The 24,438-nt window shown below is 40.3% G+C and overlaps 1 protein-coding gene across 2 annotated transcripts in view; it reads left to right on the top strand.

Moving 5' to 3' along the window:
* Positions 1–24,438, top strand: part of rad54l (RAD54 like) — a 64,191-nt gene that overhangs the window by 23,849 nt on the left and 15,904 nt on the right. For both annotated transcript variants that reach the window (XR_004929434.1, XM_036131651.1), the window contains exons 7-13: positions 284–572; positions 889–1,013; positions 1,096–1,246; positions 1,319–1,445; positions 15,029–15,103; positions 22,277–22,407; positions 22,674–22,784. Coding sequence is in view for 1 of the 2 variants with exons in the window: in XM_036131651.1 (XP_035987544.1) it covers positions 284–572; positions 889–1,013; positions 1,096–1,246; positions 1,319–1,445; positions 15,029–15,103; positions 22,277–22,407; positions 22,674–22,784 (1,009 nt within the window). In the remaining variant the exon portion in view is untranslated. The remainder of the gene's footprint in view (positions 1–283; positions 573–888; positions 1,014–1,095; positions 1,247–1,318; positions 1,446–15,028; positions 15,104–22,276; positions 22,408–22,673; positions 22,785–24,438) is intronic.

Here is a 24,438-nt window from a genome sequence, read left to right as displayed (position 1 = left end):
GGGCCCCGTTTAATGTAATGGATGTATGTAATACTTATGATCTGAATCTTACTATATATTTCCCTATATTGTAAAGTGCTTAGAGACAACATTTGGTGTTAATCAATACTGTATAAATTAACTGAACGAAATTAAATTGAACGATTGGAAGTAGTTATACAAGTAGTCATACTTTGTGAAAATATGAAGAGAACCTTCAGCTGCAGTGGAAAATGAAAACAAATGTATCTTTATTAAATTGAGTACCCCTAATGAACATAAATGTATTTTTTTATGTCTTTAGGGAGTAAAGTTCTTGTGGGATTGTGTGACTGGTAGACGCATCCCTGGATCTTATGGCTGCATCATCGCTGATGAAATGGGCCTGGGAAAGACACTGCAGTGCATCACTCTCATATGGACCTTGCTACGTCAAAGCCCTGATGCTAAGCCAGAGATAGACAGGGCCATTGTGGTATCACCTTCTAGTCTGGTTCGGAACTGGTACAATGAAGTAGGAAAGTGGCTTGGAGGTCGCATTTCACCAGTGGCAATTGATGGAGGCTCAAAGGAGGAGATTAATAAGCAGCTAGGTAGATCATCTACAGCAACTTTGTGAAAATTAGTCATCAACCAAAAACTGTAGGCAAAAGGAATTTGCAAACTGGTGTCTGAATATATGGAAATAAGCAGCAAGGTAGTTTCTTCTGTCATCATGAATATTCAGAGACACCTATTATTTGACAGAACTTTGTGTCAAGGAAACCTCACAAAGTGTTGATGGATATAATGAATTTTTGTTCTCATAAGTTACCCTATTTTAGATTCAATACTGGGAGCACTGGGCTTTGTTTAACCTGTTTTATGTTTTAATAACAATGAAAATAGCATGATTTCTGTGATTTCTAGTGAACTTCATTTCTCAGTATGGTTTGAAAGTGGCAACACCCATTCTGATAATTTCATATGAGACATTTCGACTTCATGCGGACATCCTGCACAAGGGGAATGTCGGACTTGTGATCTGTGATGAGGTATTGTGGATTATACTCTTCAACTTAGAAATGCAAAGGAATTTTGAATGCTGAATGTTACAGTTTCCTTTTCTGCTATTAGGGCCATCGACTGAAGAATGCTGACAACCAGACTTATCAAGCTTTGAATGCTATGAATGCTCAACGGAGAGTGCTGATATCAGGCACTCCAATCCAGAATGACCTCCTGGAGTATTTCAGTTTGGTCCATTTTGTAAATGCTGGAATCCTTGGTAAGTTGCAGCACCCATAGAACATCTGGACCCATCAAATTTATTTCTTCTGCTCATTGTTTTTGATGGCAGGTACTGCCCAGGAATTTAAGAAGCGATTTGAGCTTCCCATCCTCAAGGGTAGGGATGCAGATGCCAGTAACAGAGAAAGACAAGAAGGAGAGGAAAAACTCAAGGAGCTCATCAGCATTGTCAACAGGTGAGCTTTGTTCTATGTTGTTCCAGTTAAATGTATAATTCAGTATTTCACAACAAAAACAAGTTAAGGTTTACATTTAAATCAGGGTTTATACAGGAATACGTGACTGCGTTGGTTACAGAAAAGTAACTTGACATTGTTAGTTGTTGCCTGCCCCTTGCAGCTGATCTGTGGCTGTCCGCAGTGGTGTAGTGGTCCCTTGAGAAGTCGGTATACTCTCAATGTTTGCCCTTTTAAGCACAGCTCAGAAAAATGCTGTTTTAGAAACAATCACATGTAACACTGCTGTATTTAGTTTACCCAAAAAATCCATCAGTAGTGTTTACTCATTTTAGCCTAAAATATTTAGCCTAAAACATTTAGATTAAAAGATTTCCTTGAACTACTATGTGAGGTGTGAAAATACTGTTGTCTCTTTTTTTAAAGATTTAATCCAGCTTCTGGCAGGTAATGTAAAATTTTCTTTGGTTTATATTGAAGGAATTCCTACACTACATCCAGAATCAACATTTCATCACTTTGCTGTAGGTTTTTCAATATAGACCTAGATGATAAGGCATATGGAAAGTCCTAAATTCAATGAGAAAGAGAATCTATAGAAAGAGATGAAGTTAATGACGAGGAGGACATCAAAACTCAAATCTCTTTGTCTTTGCAAATCATGAATTGTCAAATATACCAGTTGAAACACCCAAAGAAGTGTTGATCCTGTTGGTTTAGACACCCTGACAATGAATGTTTAGCCCCTTGTTTGTTTGTTTAAGAATATATGTTTATTCATTTTCCATTTCACAGCAAGTAGACAAATATCCAATATGCAATCGCTTAAACAAACCAACAAACAAGAGAAAAAAAAAACACACACACAGAGGCTAAGCTATGCATATACAGTTCCATATATGGAGGAAAAAAAAGTAAAAATAGAAAAAGTGCAACAGCATGTCTTCCTTTATGACCTTTCAGGAAATCCTTTTAACAAAATGGCTGATACATTCGGGTCAAGGTAGTTCAAATAAGATTCCCATACTTTATAAAATTGTTTCGATTTGGAGTGTATCATACATGTTAAATATTCCAAGGGTATCAAATCAAAAAGCACCTTATGCCAGCCTTTTAACAGTTGGGTCTCTATTATTTATCCACTGCAATAAAATATTCTTCCTAGCTGCATATGTAAGAATACAGAACAGTCTCTGATTTTTTAACAGAACACATCTTGCTGGAAGGCCCAGAATAAGAGACATTGGGTCCATCTGTAGGTTCAGTCCTAATATCCTTTCAATTTCAGTTAAAATATTAGACCAATATCTTTGTAACTTATGGCATGACCAAAGACAATGAGTTAATGTTCCCACTTCAGTTTTACATTTAAGACACATTGGTGATAAAGTGGGATTGAAATTGTGCCTACGGTTAGTGGATATATGCATTCTATGCAAAATCTTAAATTGTATCGACTTGGCACGGTTACATACTGAAACTGATCTAGCATAGGTCCATATATCTTTCCATTCATTATCATGAATTGTAACAGAAAGCTCTTTCTCCCATTTCTCTCTAAGCTCTTGCAAAGCTACAGGTGGAATATCATGCATAGCTCTGTAGAGTATCCTAATGGACATTTTCCCAACTGTTCCAAACAGCACTTTCTCATTAGTAATACTGAGATATCTCAGTATTACTAATTAGGGTTGTGCTTTGCACTATATAGTGTCTTATTTGCAAGAAACGAAAGAAATCACGTCTGGGGATATTGTATTTCTCAACCATCAGATCAAATGACATTAAAGAATTATCAGAAAATAAATCTTTCAGGACGTTAATGCCAGAGATACCCCACTGTTTAAAGCCAGTGTCAAGCAGCCCCGGTTGGAAATCGGGATTGTTATGAATAGGAGTGAAAACTGATGTTAGTTTGGACCTACCCTCAAGTCTACGCACTAGTCGCCATGCTTTAATTGTGTTGAGCGTAACAGGGTTGTCACAGCACAGCCTGATAGTCCTAAAACTCTTAATAAACAACAGGTCTCTCAGTGGATATTTTGATAGGGAGGTTTCAGCACCCAACCAAGTAGAAGTTTTATCATTTAAGATCCACTCATGAATAAATCGCATATGAGTACACAGCTGATACTTTCTGAAATTTGGTAAGTCTAAACCTCCCTCAGTGCTTGGCAGTTGTAAAGTAGCTATCTTTAGCTTTGGTTTGCGTTTGCTCCATATAAAAGAACTAAGCCAGCCATTTAGTTTTTTCACAACTCCATTAGAAAATAAAACAGGGATCATTTGGATATGATAAAGTACTCTAGGCAATATGTTCATCTTAATTAGGGCTATGCGTCCTAACCATGAGACGGGTAGGGAATTCCAGCGCTCCAAATCTTGTCTCACTTTCTCAAATAAGGGAACAAAATTAGCTTTATACATTTGCTTAAATGTAGGGGTTATAAATATACCTAAATAGGTAAAGCCTGTTGGAGACCACTTAAAGGGGAAAAAGGGGAGTGCTTTAGGTATTGAATTTAGACTCCCAATCGGCATGGCCTCAGATTTTGTCAAATTAAATTTGTAACCAGAAAATTTGCTAAACAAATCAATAACATTAAGTAAAGCAGGTACTGATGTATCAGGACTTGAAACATAAATTAGGACATCATCCGCATAAAGGCTTATCTTATGATGTATCCCATCAATTTGCAGGCCTTGTATTGAGGGGGCTGCTCTAATGGCCTCTGCCAGTGGTTCAATAACCATGGCAAATAAGAGGGGAGATAAGGGGCATCCTTGCCTTGTTCCTCTATGTACTGGGAAGTTGTCTGATCGGACCCAGCCCCTCGATTTTAAAATGGACGGTGATTTTAAACCTGACAGTCAAAAAGGGACCTCAGTTAAGTAATTTTTATCATGTGAGGAACAAAGCAAAGGTAAAACCTGTTCTTTCAAGGCAAAAATATGGACTCCCTACTCCAAGTCTTCATTTCATCATGGCTGGATTAGTGTAATTCTCTTTATCTCTGAATCGGTCAGTCCTCACTCAAACGTCTGCAGCTGGTTCAAATGCTGCTGCACACCTTTTAATGGAAAAACATAAATTAAAGCACATTACCCGATTCTGGCCTCCCTTCACTGGTTGGCTGTTTATCTTACAGTTCAGTTTAAATAACTTCTGTTTGTTTTTAAGGGTTTAAACAGCTTATTGTTGTTGTTGTTGTTGTTTTAAACTGTTGAGTCTTTACCCAAGTCATTTTATTAGATGTTATATTAGGCCCGTTTACACTACACTTTTTTAACCGAGCCGAGACCAGTCCGAGCTCGGTAACAGAGATAACTCTTGTGTGTAAATGGTCAGCAGACTGAACTGGACCGCGCTTAACATAACCGGACAGCGTTAACTACAGACCAGTTTCTGAGTAGGTCTTGGCCTGGTTTTTTTTTCTGGTCCGGTTTTCTGATAAAGAGCGCATGAGCAGACTGTGTCATCCCCTTACAGTCAGCTGACTGTCAGCGTTTTTTCCGGCGTGTCTGGCTGCACGTCCCAATTCACACTCCATTCAGACAAATTTCAGACATTCATAATAATACTAGCTTCCTTACCGTGCCACACGGTTTCCAGAGCTGATTCTGCTTAGCAGCGTGATGAACCTCAGTGTCTGTCGTTGTTTCCTGCGTCTATAAATCCTTATTAGACGTTTGTTTGTCTCATCCACTTCCCAAAAGCCGACTCTCTCAAATAAATTCAGCAATGGTTGCCTTGTTCCCCTGACTCTGCGCAAACACCGAAATATCACAATATCAAGCATAACATCCTGAATGTTACGGGCGCCGCCGTTTTGTTTTGCTGCTTTCGCCTTCAATCCCAGAGAGCGGTAGTACAGCAGATCGCCACTAGGAGGCGCAACTAAGGACCTGGGATAGTGTGGTGTGTAAACGGTTGTCTTTGCTTGGTTAACTGATCCAAGCTCAGACTCGTCTCGGCTCAGCTCGGTTAAAAAAGTGTAGTGTAAACGGGCCTATTGTTTTACCTCGTGTTAAAGTGCTCTTTCAATGATGATGATTATGATCACAAGAAACTTTTGCATCATCACCCGGAAGCTGGAAAGAAAGAGACAAATAGATTTTTCACACCTTACTTAGTAACTCAAGGAATTATTTTAAACTAAATATTTTAGGCTAAAATATTAAACTGTTTATTGGTTGTTGTTTTTTCTTCAATCCCACCGTTATGTTCAGTAATTTCTGCCAAAAGCTGCAGCATTTTCATTTAATCCATATGAATGCAGTATTTGCAAGCCCTACTCTAATTGGATGAAAAGAAACCTGTCTGTGATTGGCTGGTGAGGTGGACAGTATTTGAAGTCACGAGCGCATAGGCAGAATCCAGCGAGGGCAAAGCTGGTATTGAGCGTGGAAGTAACAGGTCACGGGCAGACACGAAACCGAGGGCGAGGATAGTGGGTTGAGAAGAGTTTATCAGTTTTGAGCACGCAGCACTGTCTTTTTATTGAGTTTTCTTTTCCTATTGTACATACAGTTGTAAATACAAAGAAATATTTATCCAACATTGACAAACATAAAGTAATAAACAGAAAATTAATCCCTACAAAGTAATCCCATTTAGCCCACCCAGGTCACTACCGAGTAGGTCTACGCACTACGTTCCTATCCCTGACAGAGATGAAACACATTTTATTAAGATTAATTAACTTTTTTTATCCGGAGCATCATTGCAAGTTTTGGAATGAGTCAAGAAAGAGCCCCCATGGTTCTTCAAACTTGCCAGTTAAATGTTGAAGAGAGCATCTAATTCTCTCCAGTTTCAAACATGATATAAGGTCATATAACCACTGCTTGTGAGTTGGAGGAGCTGCACCCTTCCACCTGGTCAAAACTGTGCGCCTTGCCAACAATGAGCAAAACGCCAGTGCCTGTCGTTTAGAGGCCGGTAGAGGCGACCCATCACCTCTGAAACCAAACAAAGCCAAGAGAGAGCCAGGTGTTACCACCACTCCGGCCAAGCCAGACATCGTATGGAAAACATCTGTCCAGAACTGACCAAGAGCGGGACAGGACCAGTATATGGACCATTGTGGCTACGGCAGTTTTGCATTTATCTCAGTATGGGGTGACCTCTGGATAGAAACGGGATAGTTTGCTTTTGGAGAGATGGGTTCTGTGTACTATTTTAAACTGGATGAGACAGTGGGGTGCTCACAGAGATGTTAAGAATTATGAAGTACCCTTCAATCAAACTCAAACCACGGCCACATTTCGAAAGTGACAGCCGGAAGTCCCGCCTACCACTTCCGGCGGAAGTCCCACCTTCCTTGAACGGAAGTCCCGCCTTCCACTGTAACCGGATGTCCCGCCTTCTACTTCTGGGGCGGGACATCGGCCCCTGGAAGTCCCACCCTTCGACCCTGCTTAAATTAATATTGTTTTGAGTTATTTTAAATATTATTTCAATTATAATTATATATTTATTATTGTTTTTAAATCATTTTAATTATGTAATTAATTTATGTAATATCTCGATGGTCAGGAGATGTTTTTATTTTAAATTTTTTTAGGGTTTTCTTATAACCAAACGTTATGATGGAATTTTTGTTTGACAACCTTTGTTTTATCTGTGTGTGTGTTTACTCTGAATATAAAACTTAAAATCTGAAAAGTCAGTTTCACATTGCAGTATTTCATGCTGCAGTATTCAGGCACATTCCTCCTTCCATAGACAGCAAGTCTCCATTATGGCACTTCCAACTCTCCATACAAATCAGGCTCTGTGCGCGGCTCTGCTAATAACTGCTGCAAAATAGGTTCTCTCTTCACTTTCCTCCTCTAAGCAGTCGGTCAGCTCTTAACTTGAAAAAAAAAGCATTTTACAGAGCGGCCCATCTTCTACGCGGCACAGCCAAAAAACAGAGAAATCCGATCTTAACTTAAAAGCTTCTACACGGCATAGCTAACAGCAGAGAAATCCGACAGCCCTACTCAGGACACTAAGTTGAATGTAAGCTTGAGCCGGTCTGTTTGGAGGGAGGGGTTTTGTTAAACACTAGCCGAGGTGTGTCTGCAACACAACAAGATTGCGCCTTTTACAATCAATAAGCATTGCCGAGGAAATAGTTTATTCAGACAAGTTTTTAAACCCGACGGGATACATCCTTCCTGTCTGTAGAATTCAAAGCATGGATTTCCGCCCCACACAGATCAAGTGTTATAACAAACACCATTTCAGGCGGCGAGACAGGCGGGGTCGTGACGTCACAGGATTGCGTCTTTTCCAATCGACATTGCCGAGGAAATGGCTTATTCAGACAAGTTTTTAAACCCAGCAGGACACATCCTTTTCAATTAATTCTTAGAATTAAAGGATAGCTTTCACCCACTTCCGGGTAGGTGTCGGCCAATGAGACAAGTCCCAGCATGACGCGACATAATGCGCCCAGGAAATAAAAATAAGATCAAAGCTTATTCAATCAGACGAGTCTTAGGGTTTTTACGACATGCTAGCAAATGTGTTTTTTTTTCTCCGGTTGCCTACAGTAAAATGTGTCTTTTTTTTTACTTAACCCCATCCAATGATAGCCCTGCAGTAACTTTGAATGCCAACACGTGTTTTTCTTTCAGGTTTTCCTTGAAAATTAGAGAGCTGTTTGCTGATTTCATTGGTCAGAACACCAAAGAAAATAAATCTTATTTCATTTTAAACAGCATTTAAAAAAAATGGTTTAAGTTACTGTTTGTAGGAACGGTCTAACATAGGTAAAACCGCTCCATCTTTGCTCTATCAGTATGCTGAGTCTTTTGTCAGATTTTCTTCAAGGATTGCGCTGCATTTAGCTCAAAGTCCCTTTTTGACTCTGACCAGTTTTGTGGATAAAACTAAATTCCATAATAATAAACAATTGTTGTTTTTTATTTGCAAAGTGCAACATTTTCGGGATACAAAATCTCTAAAACCATTGTGTATGGTTGATTATGTATGTTATATTATAAATCAACTAGCTGCTTGGGAGTCAGGGTAAAAACAAAAGCCTACTCTGTGCTACTATCACAAACTGAAAACTTAACTGTTCTGCAACTTAGACAGGAATTGTGTTCTTCGGTCAGAAGAGACTAAGCTTTAGCTTTTTGGAAACAAGCACTGCAGCTGGATTTGGTGCCAAACAATGCATTGAAAGTTGTGGTTGTAACATGACAAAATGTGAAAAACCTCCAGAGGTTTTGAATGCTATCTTTTTTATTAGTAAATTAAATCTACCTGTGTATAATCTTGGTTCTTTGTTTTTTTTTTTTGGAGAACTCCCCATTAACGGGAAGGAAAAACCTCCAGCAGAACCGGGCTCAGTATGAACGGTCATCTGCCTCGACCGACTGGGGGTTACAGAAGACAGAGCAGAGACACAACAAGACAGACAAAAGGCACAGAAGCACACATTGATCTAGTAATCTGTTCTACATTAGATGGTAATAGCGGGTGATCTGTCTTTCCTGGATGATGTCACAGTCAACAGAACATCAGACCAGGTGTACCTACTATGAAGAAAAAAGAGAGAGCAAAAAGTTAAAAGCTGAAATGACAACAGTCATTTCAATCTAATGCAGTGCAAAACTGGAGAACAGTAGAAATCAGTAGAGTGAGAGAAATAGGCCCTGATGTCCTTCAGTAGCCTAAGCTTATAACAGCATAACTATAGAGGTAGCTCAGGGTAACACGATTTGATTTTACAGAAAGCCAGTGAATGGAAGCTAAAATTGAAGAAATATGATCCCTCTTGTTGATTTTCATCAGAACTCTTGCTACAGCATTTTGGATCAGCTGAAGACTTTGAAGTGCATTTTGTGGGCTTCCTGATAGTAAAGAATTACAATAGTCCAGCCTTGAAGTAACAAATGCATGGACCAGTTTTTCAGCATCACTCCTGGACAGAATGTTTCTAATTTTGGCGATATTCCGGAGGTGAAAAAAGGAAACTCTGGAAATCTGTTTAATATGGGATTTAAATGACATGTCTTGGTCAAAAATAACACCAAGATTTTTTACGTTATTACCAGAGGCCAAGTTAATGCCACCCAGATTAAATGATTGGTTAAGAAGTTTATTTTTTGAGGACTCTGGCCCAAAGATTACAACTTCGGTCTTGTCAGAATTTAGATGCAGGAAATTTAAAGTCATTCAGCTTTTGATGTCATCAAGACATGACTGCAGTCGAAGTAATTGATTGGATTCATCAGGATTTATGGATAAATATAGCTGAGTATCATCAGCATAACAGTGGAAATTAATCCCATGCTGTCTGATAATTTTGCCGATCGGAAGCATATATATAGTAAATAGAATTGGTCCAAGGACTGAACCCTGTGGTACTCCACAGGTGACCCTAGAGTTTCAGGAAGATTTATTATTAACATGGACAAACTGGAATGTGTCCAACAGATAAGATTTAAACCAGCCTAATGCTTTCCCCTTAATCCCTACAGTATGTTCAAGTCTTTGTAGGAGAATATTGTGATCAACTGTATCAAATGCAGCACTGAGATCTAACAGGACAAGTACAGACACAAGTCCATTATCTGAGGCCATGAGAATATCATTAGTGACCTTCACCAGAGCTGTTTCAGTGCTATGATGAGCTCTGAAGCCTGACTGAAACTCCTCAAGTAGGCCATTGCTTTGTAAATGTTCACAAAGTTGATTAGCAACTACTTTCTCATGAACTTTAGATAAGAAAAGAAGATTAGATATAGGTATGTAGTTTACTAACTCATCTTGATCAAGAGAAGGTTTCTTAAGTAAAGGTTTAATAACAGCTACTTTAAAAACCTGTGGTACATATCAATTTACTAAGGATAGATTAATCATGTCTAAAATAGTGCCACTGATCAAAGGGAATATGTCCTTAAACAACTTGGTTGGGATTGGGTCTAACATACAGGTAGAAGGTTTAGATGAAGCTAAAATTTTAGATGGCTCAGAAAGCTCTACTGCTTCTAAACAGTTCGAACACTGCGCAGGTTCTAAAGATTCCTCCAATGCTGCCTCACTTACTGAGGACGTGGTAATCATGTTTGGGAGGATGCCAATTATTTTATTTTTAATGGCATAAATTTTATTTATGAAGAATCCCATAAAATCGTTACTACTGAGAGCTAAGGGAATGGATCGCTCAACAGAGCTGTGGCTCTGGGTAAGTTTGGCAACTGTACTAAAGAGAAATCTAGGATTATTTTTATTCTCTTCAATTAATGATGAAAAATATGCTGCTCTAACTCTGTGAAGGGTCTTGTTATACAACAATAGACTGTCCCTCCAGATTAAGTAGGATTCCTCTTGGTGTGGAGAGCGCCATTTTCTCTCCAATTTCCTAACATTGTGCTTCAAGGAGCGCAGTTCTGAATTAAACCAGGGAGCCAGCTTCCTGTGAATAATCACCTTCTTTTTCAAGGGAGCTACATAATCTAATGCAGAACGCAATGAGGAACTCACATTGTTAGAAAAGGTATCGATTTGTGAATGGGAAGAAACAGCATTGCTGCCATCTACAGGGCATTTCTGCAATACTGAGGTTATTAAAAAGGGGACAGACTCTTTAAGTTTTGATATAGCAGTATCCAATAAAGATAAGATAGTCTTTATTGATCTCACAATAGAGAAATTCACTCGTCACATCGGCTCATACAAGAAGGTGCAGAGTAGGGAAGGTGCATTCAGTTATATACAGTGAATCTTCATATATACAATGGATCAAAAATAATGTCTTATTTACATTCATAGTGGTCTATATATATATAAACATTATATATATATATATATATATATATATATATATATATATATATATATATATATATATATATATATATATATATATATATATATATATATATATATATATATATATATATATATATATATATATATATATATACGCCTACATACATACGTACCTACGCGTATATATGTGCATATACATTGTATACATTTGTACATACATACATGTGTACTGACATATGTTCAGGTGTTGATAGCAGCAGAAGTCACTACATCAGGATTATTGCACGGGTTGTAGTACAGTGTATTAATTAGATTATTGTACATTAGTTATTGCATATTACTTATTACAGTTATGGTCACAGTTACAGTGCAGCATTGTAAGATCTGATAGCAGCAGGAATGAATGACTTGCGGTAGCGCTCCTTTTTACAGGCAGGATGTCTAAGTCTGGCACTAAAGGAGCTGCTCAGCTCCTCTACAGTCTGGTGCAGGGGGTGGAAGGTGTTGTCCATGATGGATGTGAACTTGGACAACACCCTCCTCTCAGCTACTTCCTCCACAGAGTCCAGAGTGCAACCCAGGATAGAAGTGGCCTTCCTCACCAACTTGTTCAGCCTCTTTCTGTCCCTCTCTGTGCTGCCAGGAGCCCAGCAGACGACTGCGTAGAGGAGGGCTGAGGCCACCACAGAGTCATAAAAAGTTTTTAGCAGAGGCTGGCTCACTCCAAAGGACCCCAGCCTCCTCAGGAGGTGAAGCCGGCTCTGGCCCTTCTTATACAGGGCGTCGGTGTTGTGAGTCCAGTCCAGTTTATTGTTGACGTGAACACCCAGGTATTTGAAACTCTACTAAAGAGAGTTTAGTAGAGAGTTTCTACTCTCTCTACAGATCTACTATAATGGAACCCTCTTTTGGGGGTGGAGAACTCAGTTAGATTAAACTCAAATGTTATTAAAAATGATCAGACAGGACAGGGTTGTGAGAGAATACTGTTAATTCTTCACAATCAATGCCATATGTCAAAACAAGGTCTAAAGTATGGAGCCGAGAGTGTGTCGGTTTATGCACATTTTGAGCAAAACCAATTGAATCTAGGATAGTTTTAAAGGCTACACCAAGGTTATCACATTCAGTGTCAACATGGATGTTAAAATCACCCACTATATTAACCTTACCAGTATTTAACACCAAATCAGATAAGAAATCTGACAACTGATCCAAAAACTGAGTGTAAGGGCCTGGAGGACGATACAAAACAACAAACAGAAGAGGTTTTATTGCTTTGCAGTTTGGATGAGGGAAGCTGAGGGTTAAATGTTCAAAAGAACTGTAATTATTAGTTGGCCTGGGACTAATTAATAAATCAGACTGAAAGATAGTTGCCACTCCTCCTCCTCTTCCCACAGATCTGGGAATGTGGAAATTTGAATAACTGGAGGGGGTTGACATTTATACTAACGTAGTCCTCTTGTAGCCAGGTTTCTGTGAGACAAAACAAGTCAATCTGATTATCAGAAATCAATTCATTAACTAACAAAGTCTGTGGAGGGAGAGACCTTATATTTAATAGACCACATTTAATTCTTTTATTTTTTGGTTCAAAGTGATCCGTATGGATTTGTATTAGATTTTTATGATTTGTTCCTTTTTAGATCAGTTTTTGATCTGTTAAGTTTTGGCCGTGGGAAAGACACCATCTCAATGGGGTAATGGGTGGGTAACAGTACAGAAACTGCAGAGAGGTGTGTTAAACTACGGCTCTGGTTCCTGGTCTGGACCCTGGGTTGTCAGCATTTTGGAGAACTAATAAATCCGGCCAGATTCCTAGAAAGAAGAGCTGCACCATCCAAAGTGGGATGAATGCCATCTCTCCTGATCAGACCAGGTTTTCCCCAGAAAGTTTGCCAGTTATCAATATAGCCCACGTCGTTTGCTGGACACCACCTAGACAACCAGCGGTTGAATGACGACATGCGTCATCACTGGTCAGATCAGGCAGGGGACCAGAGAAAATTACAGAGTCCGACATAGTTTTAGCAAACTCACACACCGAAGCAACACCAACTTTGGTGACCTCTGATCGGCGTGACCGGGTGTCATTACCGCCAGCGTGAATAACAATTTGGCTGTATTTACGCTTATCCTTAGCCAGTAGTTTTAGGTAGGATTCTATGTCGCCCGTTCTGGCCCCTGGTAGGCATTTAACTATGGTCCCTGGTTTCTTTAGTGCCACATTTCTTATTATGGAGCTGCCAATAATTAAGGTAGGCTCCTCAGCGAGACTGTCGCTGAGAGGGGAAAATTTATTAGAAACGCAGACGGGTTGGTAGTGATCTGGGGTCTGTAATCTAGAGCTATGCTTCCTACGAACTGTCACCCAGCCAGCCTGGTTACCCGGCTGGTTGGGTGCTACTGCTTTAGGTTCGCTAGGTGAAGTTGCTCTATGCGGCTCCGCGCTAGCAAAGGAGTGGCTATCAGCTGGTTTTTCAACAGCACGGAGCCGGGTCTCCAATTCTGACACCCTCGCCTCCAAAGCTACAAAAACACTACATTTATTACATGTACCATTATCACTAAAGGAGGCAGAGGAATAACTGAACATCTGACACAGAGAGCAGCAGATAGGAGACTTAGTCAGAGACGGAGAAGCCATTATGAGGCTAAGGCTTGGCTAACGCTAGGCTAACGCTAGGCTAGCGCCCTGCTATCACACCAAATAACAAACCGTGTGAAACACGAGGAGTTCCCAAACGTGACGAGCAGCCACAGAAAATGTTTTAAAAGTGCTTATGTTTGGAAACAGATGTTACAGCAAAGAGGTTTAAAAATAAAAAGCGAGAGAGCCTGGAGCAAAAATCCGTCGTTTACACAGGAAGTGTGTAAACGACGTGACACAATACGCCTTACCGCAAACAGGAAGTCAGCCAATCCACAGAGCTTCAGTCTGTGGATTCAGTATCCACAGACTGAAGTTACTTACTTATCCACATTACTGGTGGATAAGTAAGCAAAAACACTAGACAAGATGTTTTTGTATTGTTGGGTAGCGTAGAGTTGGCTTTCCGTGAGTTGGATTTGGTTAAAAGGCTGGATTTTTCCGGAGCAGTCCGTTGCTGCGTCTACCCTGCCCTCATGGCAAACCGGAAGTCCGGCAAACAAAAGACACAAATATCTCTCCAGACGTGGGTGTTCGTAATTCTGACTGAAAAATAAGTGTGTATACGCTGTATACCCACGAACACCCTGGACTACACTGTCCGTCTTTATGTGAGATCGTAAAGCATTGACACCCATTGTGCAAAGCTTAATTGTTTTTTACAAACACAGCAAAATCCTTTGTCATCTTTATCGTCAACAGGCTGCAGCCATGTCCCGAATTCCTCGTTTTCCATCCACTTTTGTTGAAATTTGCATTTTCCCATTCTCTAGCTCTTTCTCCGCTTCAAGCTCCTTTTCCGAACATTGTAAAAACTTACAGCTTTACGATTAACCGGAAGCAGTTCAGCGTGTTTGGTTCCACACAAACACGCGGAATCAGTTAGATCTGATATATCTGACGAAACTGGTTTTATGAATGGATTTTTTTTGGGGGGAAAAAGAAGGCATTTTTAATGCCACAGATAATCATATCTAATGACTTTTAATGCCAATTAAGGCCTTAATTAAAAAAAAATTATTTAATGATTTTTAATGCCCCGCAGAAACCCTGTAAATGCTAGAAATGTTGGGAACTATGTGGTCAGATGTTTTCATTTCATTGTTCTCCAGTTCTGAATCCCTCTGTAAGACTCAGCATGTGCTCCTTCAACAGGTGTTTGATAAGGAGAACTTCTGACATCCTGTCAAAATACCTTCCTGTGAAAATTGAGCAAGTTGTGTGCTGCAGGTAAGATGACTTGATTTGTATTAAACTGGAAGCCAAAGTTTTTTTTATTGGAATTGTTTGTTTTAAAAACAGCTTGTAAATACGTTTAAGGATAAGGTTTGTTGTGCAATTAAATGGCATTAAAGTCATTCAGTACTTAATAAGATTACTCTCGGTATGTCAGGTATTGTTCTGTGACATCAGCCCAATTTGGCTTTGATATTGGGACAGTAAGTAATGAGGGATTCTGGCTCTAGCATTCTCTAACAGCAAACTCTGCACACATATGGCATAAATAAGTGACAACTTCTCTTCTAATATAAGAATTTCTTAACAGAAATAATTCAACTTCAGCTCAAACATTTGAATGAAACCTTCTTGCTCTCATTTTATTTGTTTTTTATGTGTAGAATCTATCTAACCTGATTAGGGTTTAATATTTTTCCCGAAAATGAGATGTATCAAATCCCGGGAAAAGACGACACATTTCCCGGGAATCCCGGGAAATAGCTGTTTTAGTAGTTGTTGTTTTTAGCCCAAGTAATGTATGATATCACTCAAATATGCATTCCCAAATCGCAAACTGACGTTTTTATATTATTTGTATCATTATTAGGCCAAAAGAACACAGTTTATGTCCATCTACAAAGTTTGCAATTATCATTTCTGCTGCGTGCGTGATAGGCCTAGGCTATCTGTCGCAGCACTATGAAATGCCAAGTGGATTGTCTAGGCAACCCTTATAAAACCAATATATTACAGAACTCCATTATAAAAACTGATAAAATCTCCTAAATTAAACCATGGAATGATTCCTAAACTATTCTGATAAACGAAATCCATGATGTGGCTATTGAGATTTGTTAATGGCTGCAAACGGGAATAATCACTCGAAGTTAATCAAATGTTTCTTTATTAAGGCAGGACAGGCATATTTATCTTTTAAATATCACAAAGTTCAAATAAATTAAATAAAACGACCCACAGAAATGTGCAACTGTGCACAACAAAAAAGACAGGGCTATAGGCCTATAAGCTATAGGCTAAAACTGAGTAGAAACAGTAATAATAATAATAAAAAAGCCTAAACACTCTGCCGCAATATCAACGTTGCATTTGAAAGCATTTCATTTCTTTATTTTATGAAAATGTGCTTTTAAGAAGCAGAGCGCGTCCACCGACTCTGCGCTCAGGCGGTTTCGGATTTTGTTTACAAATTGGACGCAGATAGAGAATGCTCTCTCCGCCTCCACAGATGTAGCCTGAATAGTGCTGAGTGATTCAAATAACTGTTGCAGGTGGGGTGGCCTCCTGTTGGTGGCTTCGAAGAGGGAAAACTCTTTGGTTAGAATTTTCATTAAATCGCCATCTTTCATTTCCTCTGAGGCTAGCTTGGTGGTCATTGAAATGGCCTGTTGCAGATCTAACGCTAGGTCCCCTTCATTCTGAGTTGAGACCTCTTCAGTCGGATTCGGGGCTTCCCCTTGCGCACTCGATGATGTTCCATCTACTGTCTCTGAAGACGCACCATCGCTCTGTTGCTCTCTCTCCTCATCATGGCAGTGGCTGGCAAAAAGATGCTCCGCAAGTCCCTTAGCGGTCCTCACCAGCATCTGTCTTGATGGCATGGCGAAGATTTCAGTGGGCCTTGGTGCTTGTGCGACTAAAGCACCAGGATCCAGAAGGTACCTTACAAAAATATTGTTATTAAAATTAGCATATTGACAATCACAATTTAATTAATAATTAAGGCTACATTCCGTAGAAGGCCTACCTGTACCTGTTCTTTTGTCTTCGCTGGGTGAACCTGGTCTCAATTGCATCTCTCATATCTTGGCTCAGTGGAGTCTCCTGCTTACTCAGCTGATCCATCATGAAAATAAAAATTCCATCTGCCTTAATGAGAGTGGTGTCTCGCTTACAAAGAGATTTGACTCCCATCCTCACCGGTTTCAAGCAGGAGCTCAGTTATTTTATAAGGGTGTGCTGCTCGTTGGTAATTATTAATGCAGGATTTATATCAATGAGGGTCTTGGACACTGGTCTATGGAGTACAATGTAGCGATCCAACATATCAGCCAGGCTGTTCCAGCGGGTACGGCAATCCAAAATGAGCACTAACTCTTTCCCATGATCTCGTTTGGTGCATTCTCTCAGCTTGTCATTACTGACAGGTGACTTGTGGAAATACCTGGCAATTTTTCGGATTCGCTCCACGCTCTTGTACATTTCTTCTCTCACCCTGACTGCCCGATAGCCACCATCCTCAACACACTCGGCAGAATCTTCGTCAGACTCCGGGAAACTATCCTCCTCTTCCTCGCTCTCCATCACTCTCTCAGGGACGTCAGCCAGCTCTTCTCGGTGACCACGGCGATAGAGCAGATCTGTAACGGCCAGGTGAACAGCATGCGCATAGCACAGCTGTGGTTCGGGAAGCACCAGTGTGCCAAACTACACCATCACTGATGCTCCATCAATAGTGCAGCACACAATATTTTCCTCCATGTCAAGCTTGAATCTTTGAAGCTGAGAGTCAACCAACTCTTTCACTTTCTTAGCTGGCATTGCTCCATTAATCTTAACAACAACTAGATTCCAGTATGTGTGTGCACCATGCACGTTTATGCTCATGAATCTTTTATGTTGTGAAGAAGTATATTTGTCGATGGTCAAAGAAAAATGCATCCCTCGCTTCACCATGTCTTGGAATATATCGGCCAGTTTGTTTTTTGTTCATTAGCAAAACCTCTAACCTGTTGGGAGACTTCAGAGGGATTCTTGGGAAGAATATTTCCATCTCTCTTAAGTGCTGATCTGAGATAGTCGCATTTTGCCATACTATTAAACGTAAATCCATCAAATGCTGCCATCTCCGGTAGTATTTCACCAAGCGACTTGCTAGCTTTGCTAAAGTAGCCATCTAGCGTTTTCAGACGTTTTGTTGATGGGCTTTCTTCAGGAACTTTACTATGCTGAGATTCTAAATGTCTGCGCAATCCACTTGTCGACCCCCCAGAACACCTGACAATCCGGTCACACAACATGCACTTTGCGTTTTCATTTTCAACCTTTTTAAAATGCTCCCATACAAAGCTGGCAGTAGACATCCTTAGGCGGTAGGCTACTGAATGCAACGTTACCGTAAGACAACAATAGATGCGCACTCCAATAGGAGCGCACTGGATTTTTTTTTCCTTTCATTTCCCGTTTCCTGTCATAACATTTCCCGGGAATCGGAAAATAGTTTTGATCGGATTTCTCGGGAATCCCGTCTCCCGGGATTAAACCCTAAACCTGATATCATCTTTGAATTATAGTATCTGGTTAATCAAGTGTCACTACGAAATGGTCAATGTCAATTGTAAATGTGGCAGATGGGGTTGAGCGTTACTGATCAACTTCAAAATGTTTCATGACAACTAATTTTGGGGGGCTATTTTTTAAAAATAAATGTGGTTGTTATGACAACATGGTTGGGAAAGGGATCCTGTGTGTAGGTTACGTGGTTGAGTGATTGTACATTTTGTACATTTTGTGGGGAGCTTGTATGTGCTATGTTGTTTTCTCTGCTTCAGTGCAGTTACGCACTAATAGCATTGTTTTATTATGTGTATAATACTTCTATGCTTTCAACATGAGTTCAAGAGGTTGAGATTTGGGCGGGGTTTTTTTTGTGTGCCTGTATTTTACGTTGAATTTTGACTAGAAACTAAAGTCACATCTAGCAACAGAGTGTTGTGCCGTACCATAAACCAGGGTTTCTGCTGGGCATTAAAAGTCATTAATTTTTTTTTTTTTAACACAATAGGTGTCAATGCTTCACAATCTCACGTGAAGTCGGACAGTGTAGTCCAGGGTGTACGCGGGTATACGCCGTATACCCACTTATGTTTCAGTCAGTATTGCCTATATCAACTTCTGGAGTGTCTTTTGTTTGAGCGCGCAGTGAGACATGTATTCAGCGTTTAAACATCACGTGCATGCTCAAAACTCATAAACTCTTCTCACTATGCTCGTGCTCGGTTCTGTGACCTGCTACTTCCACGCTCAATACCAGCTGTGCGCGGCTCGCTGGATTCTGTCTGTGCGCTCGTGACTTCAGAAGCTGTCCAGCTCAACAGCCAATCACAGACAGATTCCTTTCCATCCAATCAGAGTAGGGCTTGCAAATACTGCATTCAGATGGATTAAATGAAAATGCTGCAGCTTTTGGCAGAAATTACTGAACATAACGGTGGGATTGAAGAAAAAACAACAACCAATAAACAGTTTAATATTTTAGCCTAAAATATTTAGTTTAAAATAATTCCTTGAGTTACTAAGTGAGGTGTGAAAAATCTTTTTGTCTCTTTTCTTTCCAGCTTCTGGGTGATGATGCAAAAATTTCTTGTGATCATAATCATCATTATTGTCATCATTATTTAAAGAGCACTTTAACATGAGGTAAAACAAAATAACATCTAATAAAATGACTCGAGTAAAGACTCAACAATTTACAACAACAACAATAATAATAATAAGCTGTTTAAATCCTTAAAAACAAATAGAAGTTCTTTAAACTAAACTCTTAGATAAACAGGCAACCAGTGAAGGGAGGCCAGGATCGGGTAATGTGCTTTATTTTATGTTTTTCCATTAAAAGGTGTGCAGCAGCATTTGAACCAGCTGCAGCCATTTGAATGAGGACTGACCAATTCAGAGATAAAGAGAATTACACTAATCCAGTCATGATGAAATTTTAAAATCGAGGGGCTAAACATTCATTGTCAGGGTGTCTAAATCAACAGGATCAACACTTCTTTGGGTGTTTCGACTGGTATATTTGACAATTCATGATTTGAAAAGACAAAGAGATTTGAGTTTTGATGTTCTCCTCATCATTAACTTTATCTCTTTCTATAGATTCTCTTTCTCATTCAATTTAGGACTTTTCATATGCCTTATCATCTAGGTCTATATTGAAAAACCTACAGTAACGTAATGAAATGTTGATTCTGGATGTAGTGTAGGAATTCCTTCAATATCAGTGTTTCCCGCAGGAATTTGCTTAGGCAAGGCGGTTAGTTGGGGGGAAGAGACGACGACAAGTTTTGCGCGCGGGGGGCGTATCCATGTGTTTTTTCCCTGCCATTCACTATATGCACGCGCGAAACCAACAACAAAAAAACGCATGTTAACGGCGTATTGTGTTAGTTTTTTTTATTTCTTTTTTTTCTTTTATCTTGGCCGCCTCGCCAAGATAGCGCTGCGGGAAACCCTGAATATAAACCAGAGAAAATGTTACATTACATGCATAAAATCTTTAAAAAAGAGACAACAGTATTTTTACACCTCACGTAGTAGCTCAAGGAAATATTTTAATCTAAATGTTTTAGGCTAAATATTTTAGGCTAAAATTAGTAAATCCTAGAAATGGATTTTGGGGTAAACTAAATAGAACAGTGTTACATGTGATTGTTTCTAAAACAGCATTTTTCTGAGCTGCGTCTAAAAGGGCAAACATTGAGAGTATACCCACTTCTCCAGGGACCACAACACCACTGCGGACAGCCACAGATCAGCTGCAAGGGGTAGACAACAATGTCAAGTTACTTTTCTGTAACCAACGCAGTCACGTCCGCATTAGCTACCGCAAACAGCACAGCAGCAGCTGGAGCAAGCTTTACTGCCACTAACGTAGGGAAATCAGACAGTCTTTGAACAACATTTGGATCCAATGCAACACTGCATGCGGAGGTGCTCTGTTGTCTGAACACAGCCATCAAGTACTCTATCTATCTATCTGTCTGTCTGTCTGTCTGTCTGTCTGTCTGTCTGTCTGTCTGTCTGTCTGTCTGTCTGTCTGTCTGTCTGTCGATGGCATTAAAATTATTATTACGAGCATTAAAAAGCATTAAACTAGGGTTACTTTTTCCTTTATAAACCCTGAGGTAGATCATCAGAGTGCTTTTAAGACATTTCAGGTTGTTTGTGGAGGTTGGACCAATCTGAGTGTCTATTTCTTTCTCTGGCTCCAGGCTGAAAATCCTCAGGATTCTGTTGTGGATGTTGTGCATAACTTCATTGCAATTTTATTTCCATAACTTTTGTTATGATGGTTGTGTTATTGTAACTGCAACTGCAAGTTCTTTTTTCTCTTTTTTATGTGTGTTCTGGTCATTTGAGCATGATTAAACATGTCGCCTTTATTATGGCTATAAAAAAAGCTTCTTGCATTTATTTACCTATTTTGAAGATTGGGGGTTGGGACACAGAAGGGGGTGTGTGGCTAAAAATGTTTGAGAACCGCTACTCTAACAAATTTCCAGCCTGAGACATTACAGGCCCCATACCAGACAGCTATACAGCTGGTCAGTAAGCTCTCTATTGTCCCTCTGTAAAATGTGGTGAGGTTGTGAAGGGAGTTGTTTGCTCTTCTCATCCGACACAGGGAGTGCAGATGCTGCCATGCTCTTTTCCCAAGAGCAGAGGCTTAAAACTGCTGTCTCACTGCACTGCGGAATCATTGATGAGGGGTGTGCCTTGGCTGATTCTTCCTGAAGTCAACTACGATCTCTTATGTTGAAATTTAGGATCAGATTGTTTTTGTTACACTAGTCCACCAGGTTTTTCACCTCCTCCCTGTAGTTCAGTTTGTTGGTTTTCTTGATGAGACGCACCAATGTTGTGTTGTCCGCATGCTCAATGAAATGGTTTGTACTGAACTTGGCACCGCAGTCCTGGGGGGAGCCGGTGCTGAGGGAGATGATGTTGGAGTTTTTTTTTGTTTTTTGTTTTTTTTGTGTGTGTTTTTTTTTTTTTTTAACTCAGAGTGGGGTATGTCTGTGAGGAAATCTAGTAGCCTGTTATTGTCTGTGTGAACAGAAATGAGTAAAACTGCCAGGTTTTGGCTAAAAGGGCATGAGGTTCAAGTTTTTTTTTTTTATTTGTGTGTTTATTTTGAACAACATGGTGTACAAAATTGATACATATTCTCTTTTTTTCTTACTTTCTTTGAATTACACATTTGGATTCTGCCTATTACTTTAAACCCAGATTTGATAATGGTATGGATAATGATGGGCTTTACTGTAACATGTTTGTGATTGTTAGAACATCCCTTGATCTATGTTAGTATTTTTTTATATTTTTTGTTAGTATTTAATATGTTCGAAAGATTCTGCTAAACGCCACCTTTATTCACGTGCACAGGCTAACTCCTCTGCAGATAGAACTCTACAAGCATTTTCTGAAGCAGGCCAAACCCACAGAGACTTTACAAGAAGGCAGAATCAGTATTCCCTCACTGTCTTCCATCACATCACTCAAGAAGCTGTGCAACCGTAAGTGCAGCAATTTGACCTTGCATATTCTAAGAAAACATAACATTTAGTGTTTAATTTAAAGGAGACTATAAAACAGCAATTGCTATTATAAACTGAATTTGACTACATGGATTTATAACTATGATTTTATAACAAATATGACTTGTTATATAGCCTGAATGTAGCTTTCCTATTGTGTAAATTATACACAGTGGTATGGATGCTGTTGTAGCAGGTTTGCTTGATCGCATGGTAAACACACTGATTGCTGTCCTTTGTACCAGACCCAGCTCTCATTTATGACAAGTGTTTGGAAGAAGAGGAGGGCTTTGAGGGGGCATTGGATCTTTTTCCTCCTGGCTACTGTGCTAAAACTGTAGAACCTCAGCTGTCTGGTAAGGAAACCTTTCAGTGTCTTCAGAGATCTAAAAACATCAAGACATATTGAATGAGGAATTATGACCTGGTCTGGGTTTTACAACAGAAAACCTTATTTATGTTTCAACCTTTCTGTCCATTATTGGGCAGAAAGAAGAAATACATGCACTGAAATCTCTTTCTATTGGTATATTACCAAAAACGACTCAGCATAACCTCAGGTTTTGTTCAGCCCATTGGAGAGACCGTTTTTTTTTATGTGACACTCATACACAAGTTACACAACATCAGAACATTCTTGCTCTCTCAATGAATGAGATATAAACGGAATCTAAAACATGGTTTACATTTTGATAAATCAATCTTAATGGTATGAAATATTCTGACAAACATTTGTTTTAACGGGTCCTGTATTAGGTGCCGTTTTTTCTTGCAGTTTTACAGAGATGTTACCCAGAAATCATAAAAGTTTCCTTTTGGTCACTTTGCCCAAAAGGAAACACAAGCTGACCGTTTTCGCCCTCCCTACTCCATTCCTCCCTCACGGATTGTTTTTTGCCGCAAAAACTCGAAAAATACTGCTCCCGAAACAATCGGAAGTGGGTGGAGCCGTGCGGGGCGCGGCAATTTGAGCCAGTGGAAAAAAGGCCACCAAAAAAGGAAAGGTGAGAGGGTAAAAAACATAACTCAAACTTTATCCTATAACAGGATACAGTTTGAGATATCAAAAAACCTCTTGCACAAAAAGCACAAATAATACGGGACACATATAGCAGAAGGATAACATAGTAGATTAGTCTACAATGTCTACAGGAGGGCGTGGTAGAAGTCCCCTGTGATCAGTAGGAGGGCGCGGGGGTGCTCTGTCTGCAGTTTCTTTACCGCGCTGTGAATCTGCTCACACGCAGCCGCGGAGGGGGGTATATAAGCACAGAGCAAGATCACGTGGCCAAACTCACTGCCAGGTTTTCAACATATCTGCTGCTTCACGTGCGCATGCGCAGCACGTGAGCACGCTGCGTTACACCACCTCTCATTCACAAACACCGCCAGCCCCCCACTCTCTTTTTTCCGCTCTCTGCGGAAAGTTCCGTCTGCGCGGATGAGTCCAAAGCCGTCCCATGAGTTTGCCGAGTCCGCCACAGTCTCACCCAGCCACGTTTCCGCGAAGCACACAACACCAACGTCCCTGCACCTCCCCTGTAAACGGGCCAGCGCCGCCAGCTCCTCAGTCCTGGGGGGGAGAGATCCCATGCCACCCGTGACAACCCATGGTAGACAACTCCTCGTCCGCTCCGTCCTGCCGCACCTGCAGCCTCCCCACTTCATCCGCACTCCAGCAGGCACCACAGGTTTCCCAGCATGTCGATGAGCAGGGCCGCAGCGCACAGAGTCCCGCAGTCCAAGTAGCAGAGCCCGCGCGCAAACAATGGGCTCGGAGCCGCGGACAAAGGGGTCTCCCCCCACCGCTTCAAAGAGTGCCAAAAGCAGCAAAACACACAGCACTAGAGTCTCAAAAGCACGCCTCCTTGGTGCACACAATCCCAGAGTGCCAGACACAGCACTCACCAACATCAAAACACCACAAAGAAGAGAAAGCAGAGAAATAAAAAACACAGCCGAGGCGCCCGGCAGCCGTCCGCGCAGCGCCATCTTGAAAAGAAAAATAAT

The sequence above is a fragment of the Fundulus heteroclitus genome, unplaced genomic scaffold (genome assembly GCF_011125445.2).
Source record: "Fundulus heteroclitus isolate FHET01 unplaced genomic scaffold, MU-UCD_Fhet_4.1 scaffold_45, whole genome shotgun sequence".
Classification (NCBI taxonomy): domain Eukaryota; kingdom Metazoa; phylum Chordata; class Actinopteri; order Cyprinodontiformes; family Fundulidae; genus Fundulus; species Fundulus heteroclitus.
The sequence above is the reverse complement of the archived record's forward strand: the minus strand, read 5'-3'. Positions and strand labels throughout refer to the sequence as shown.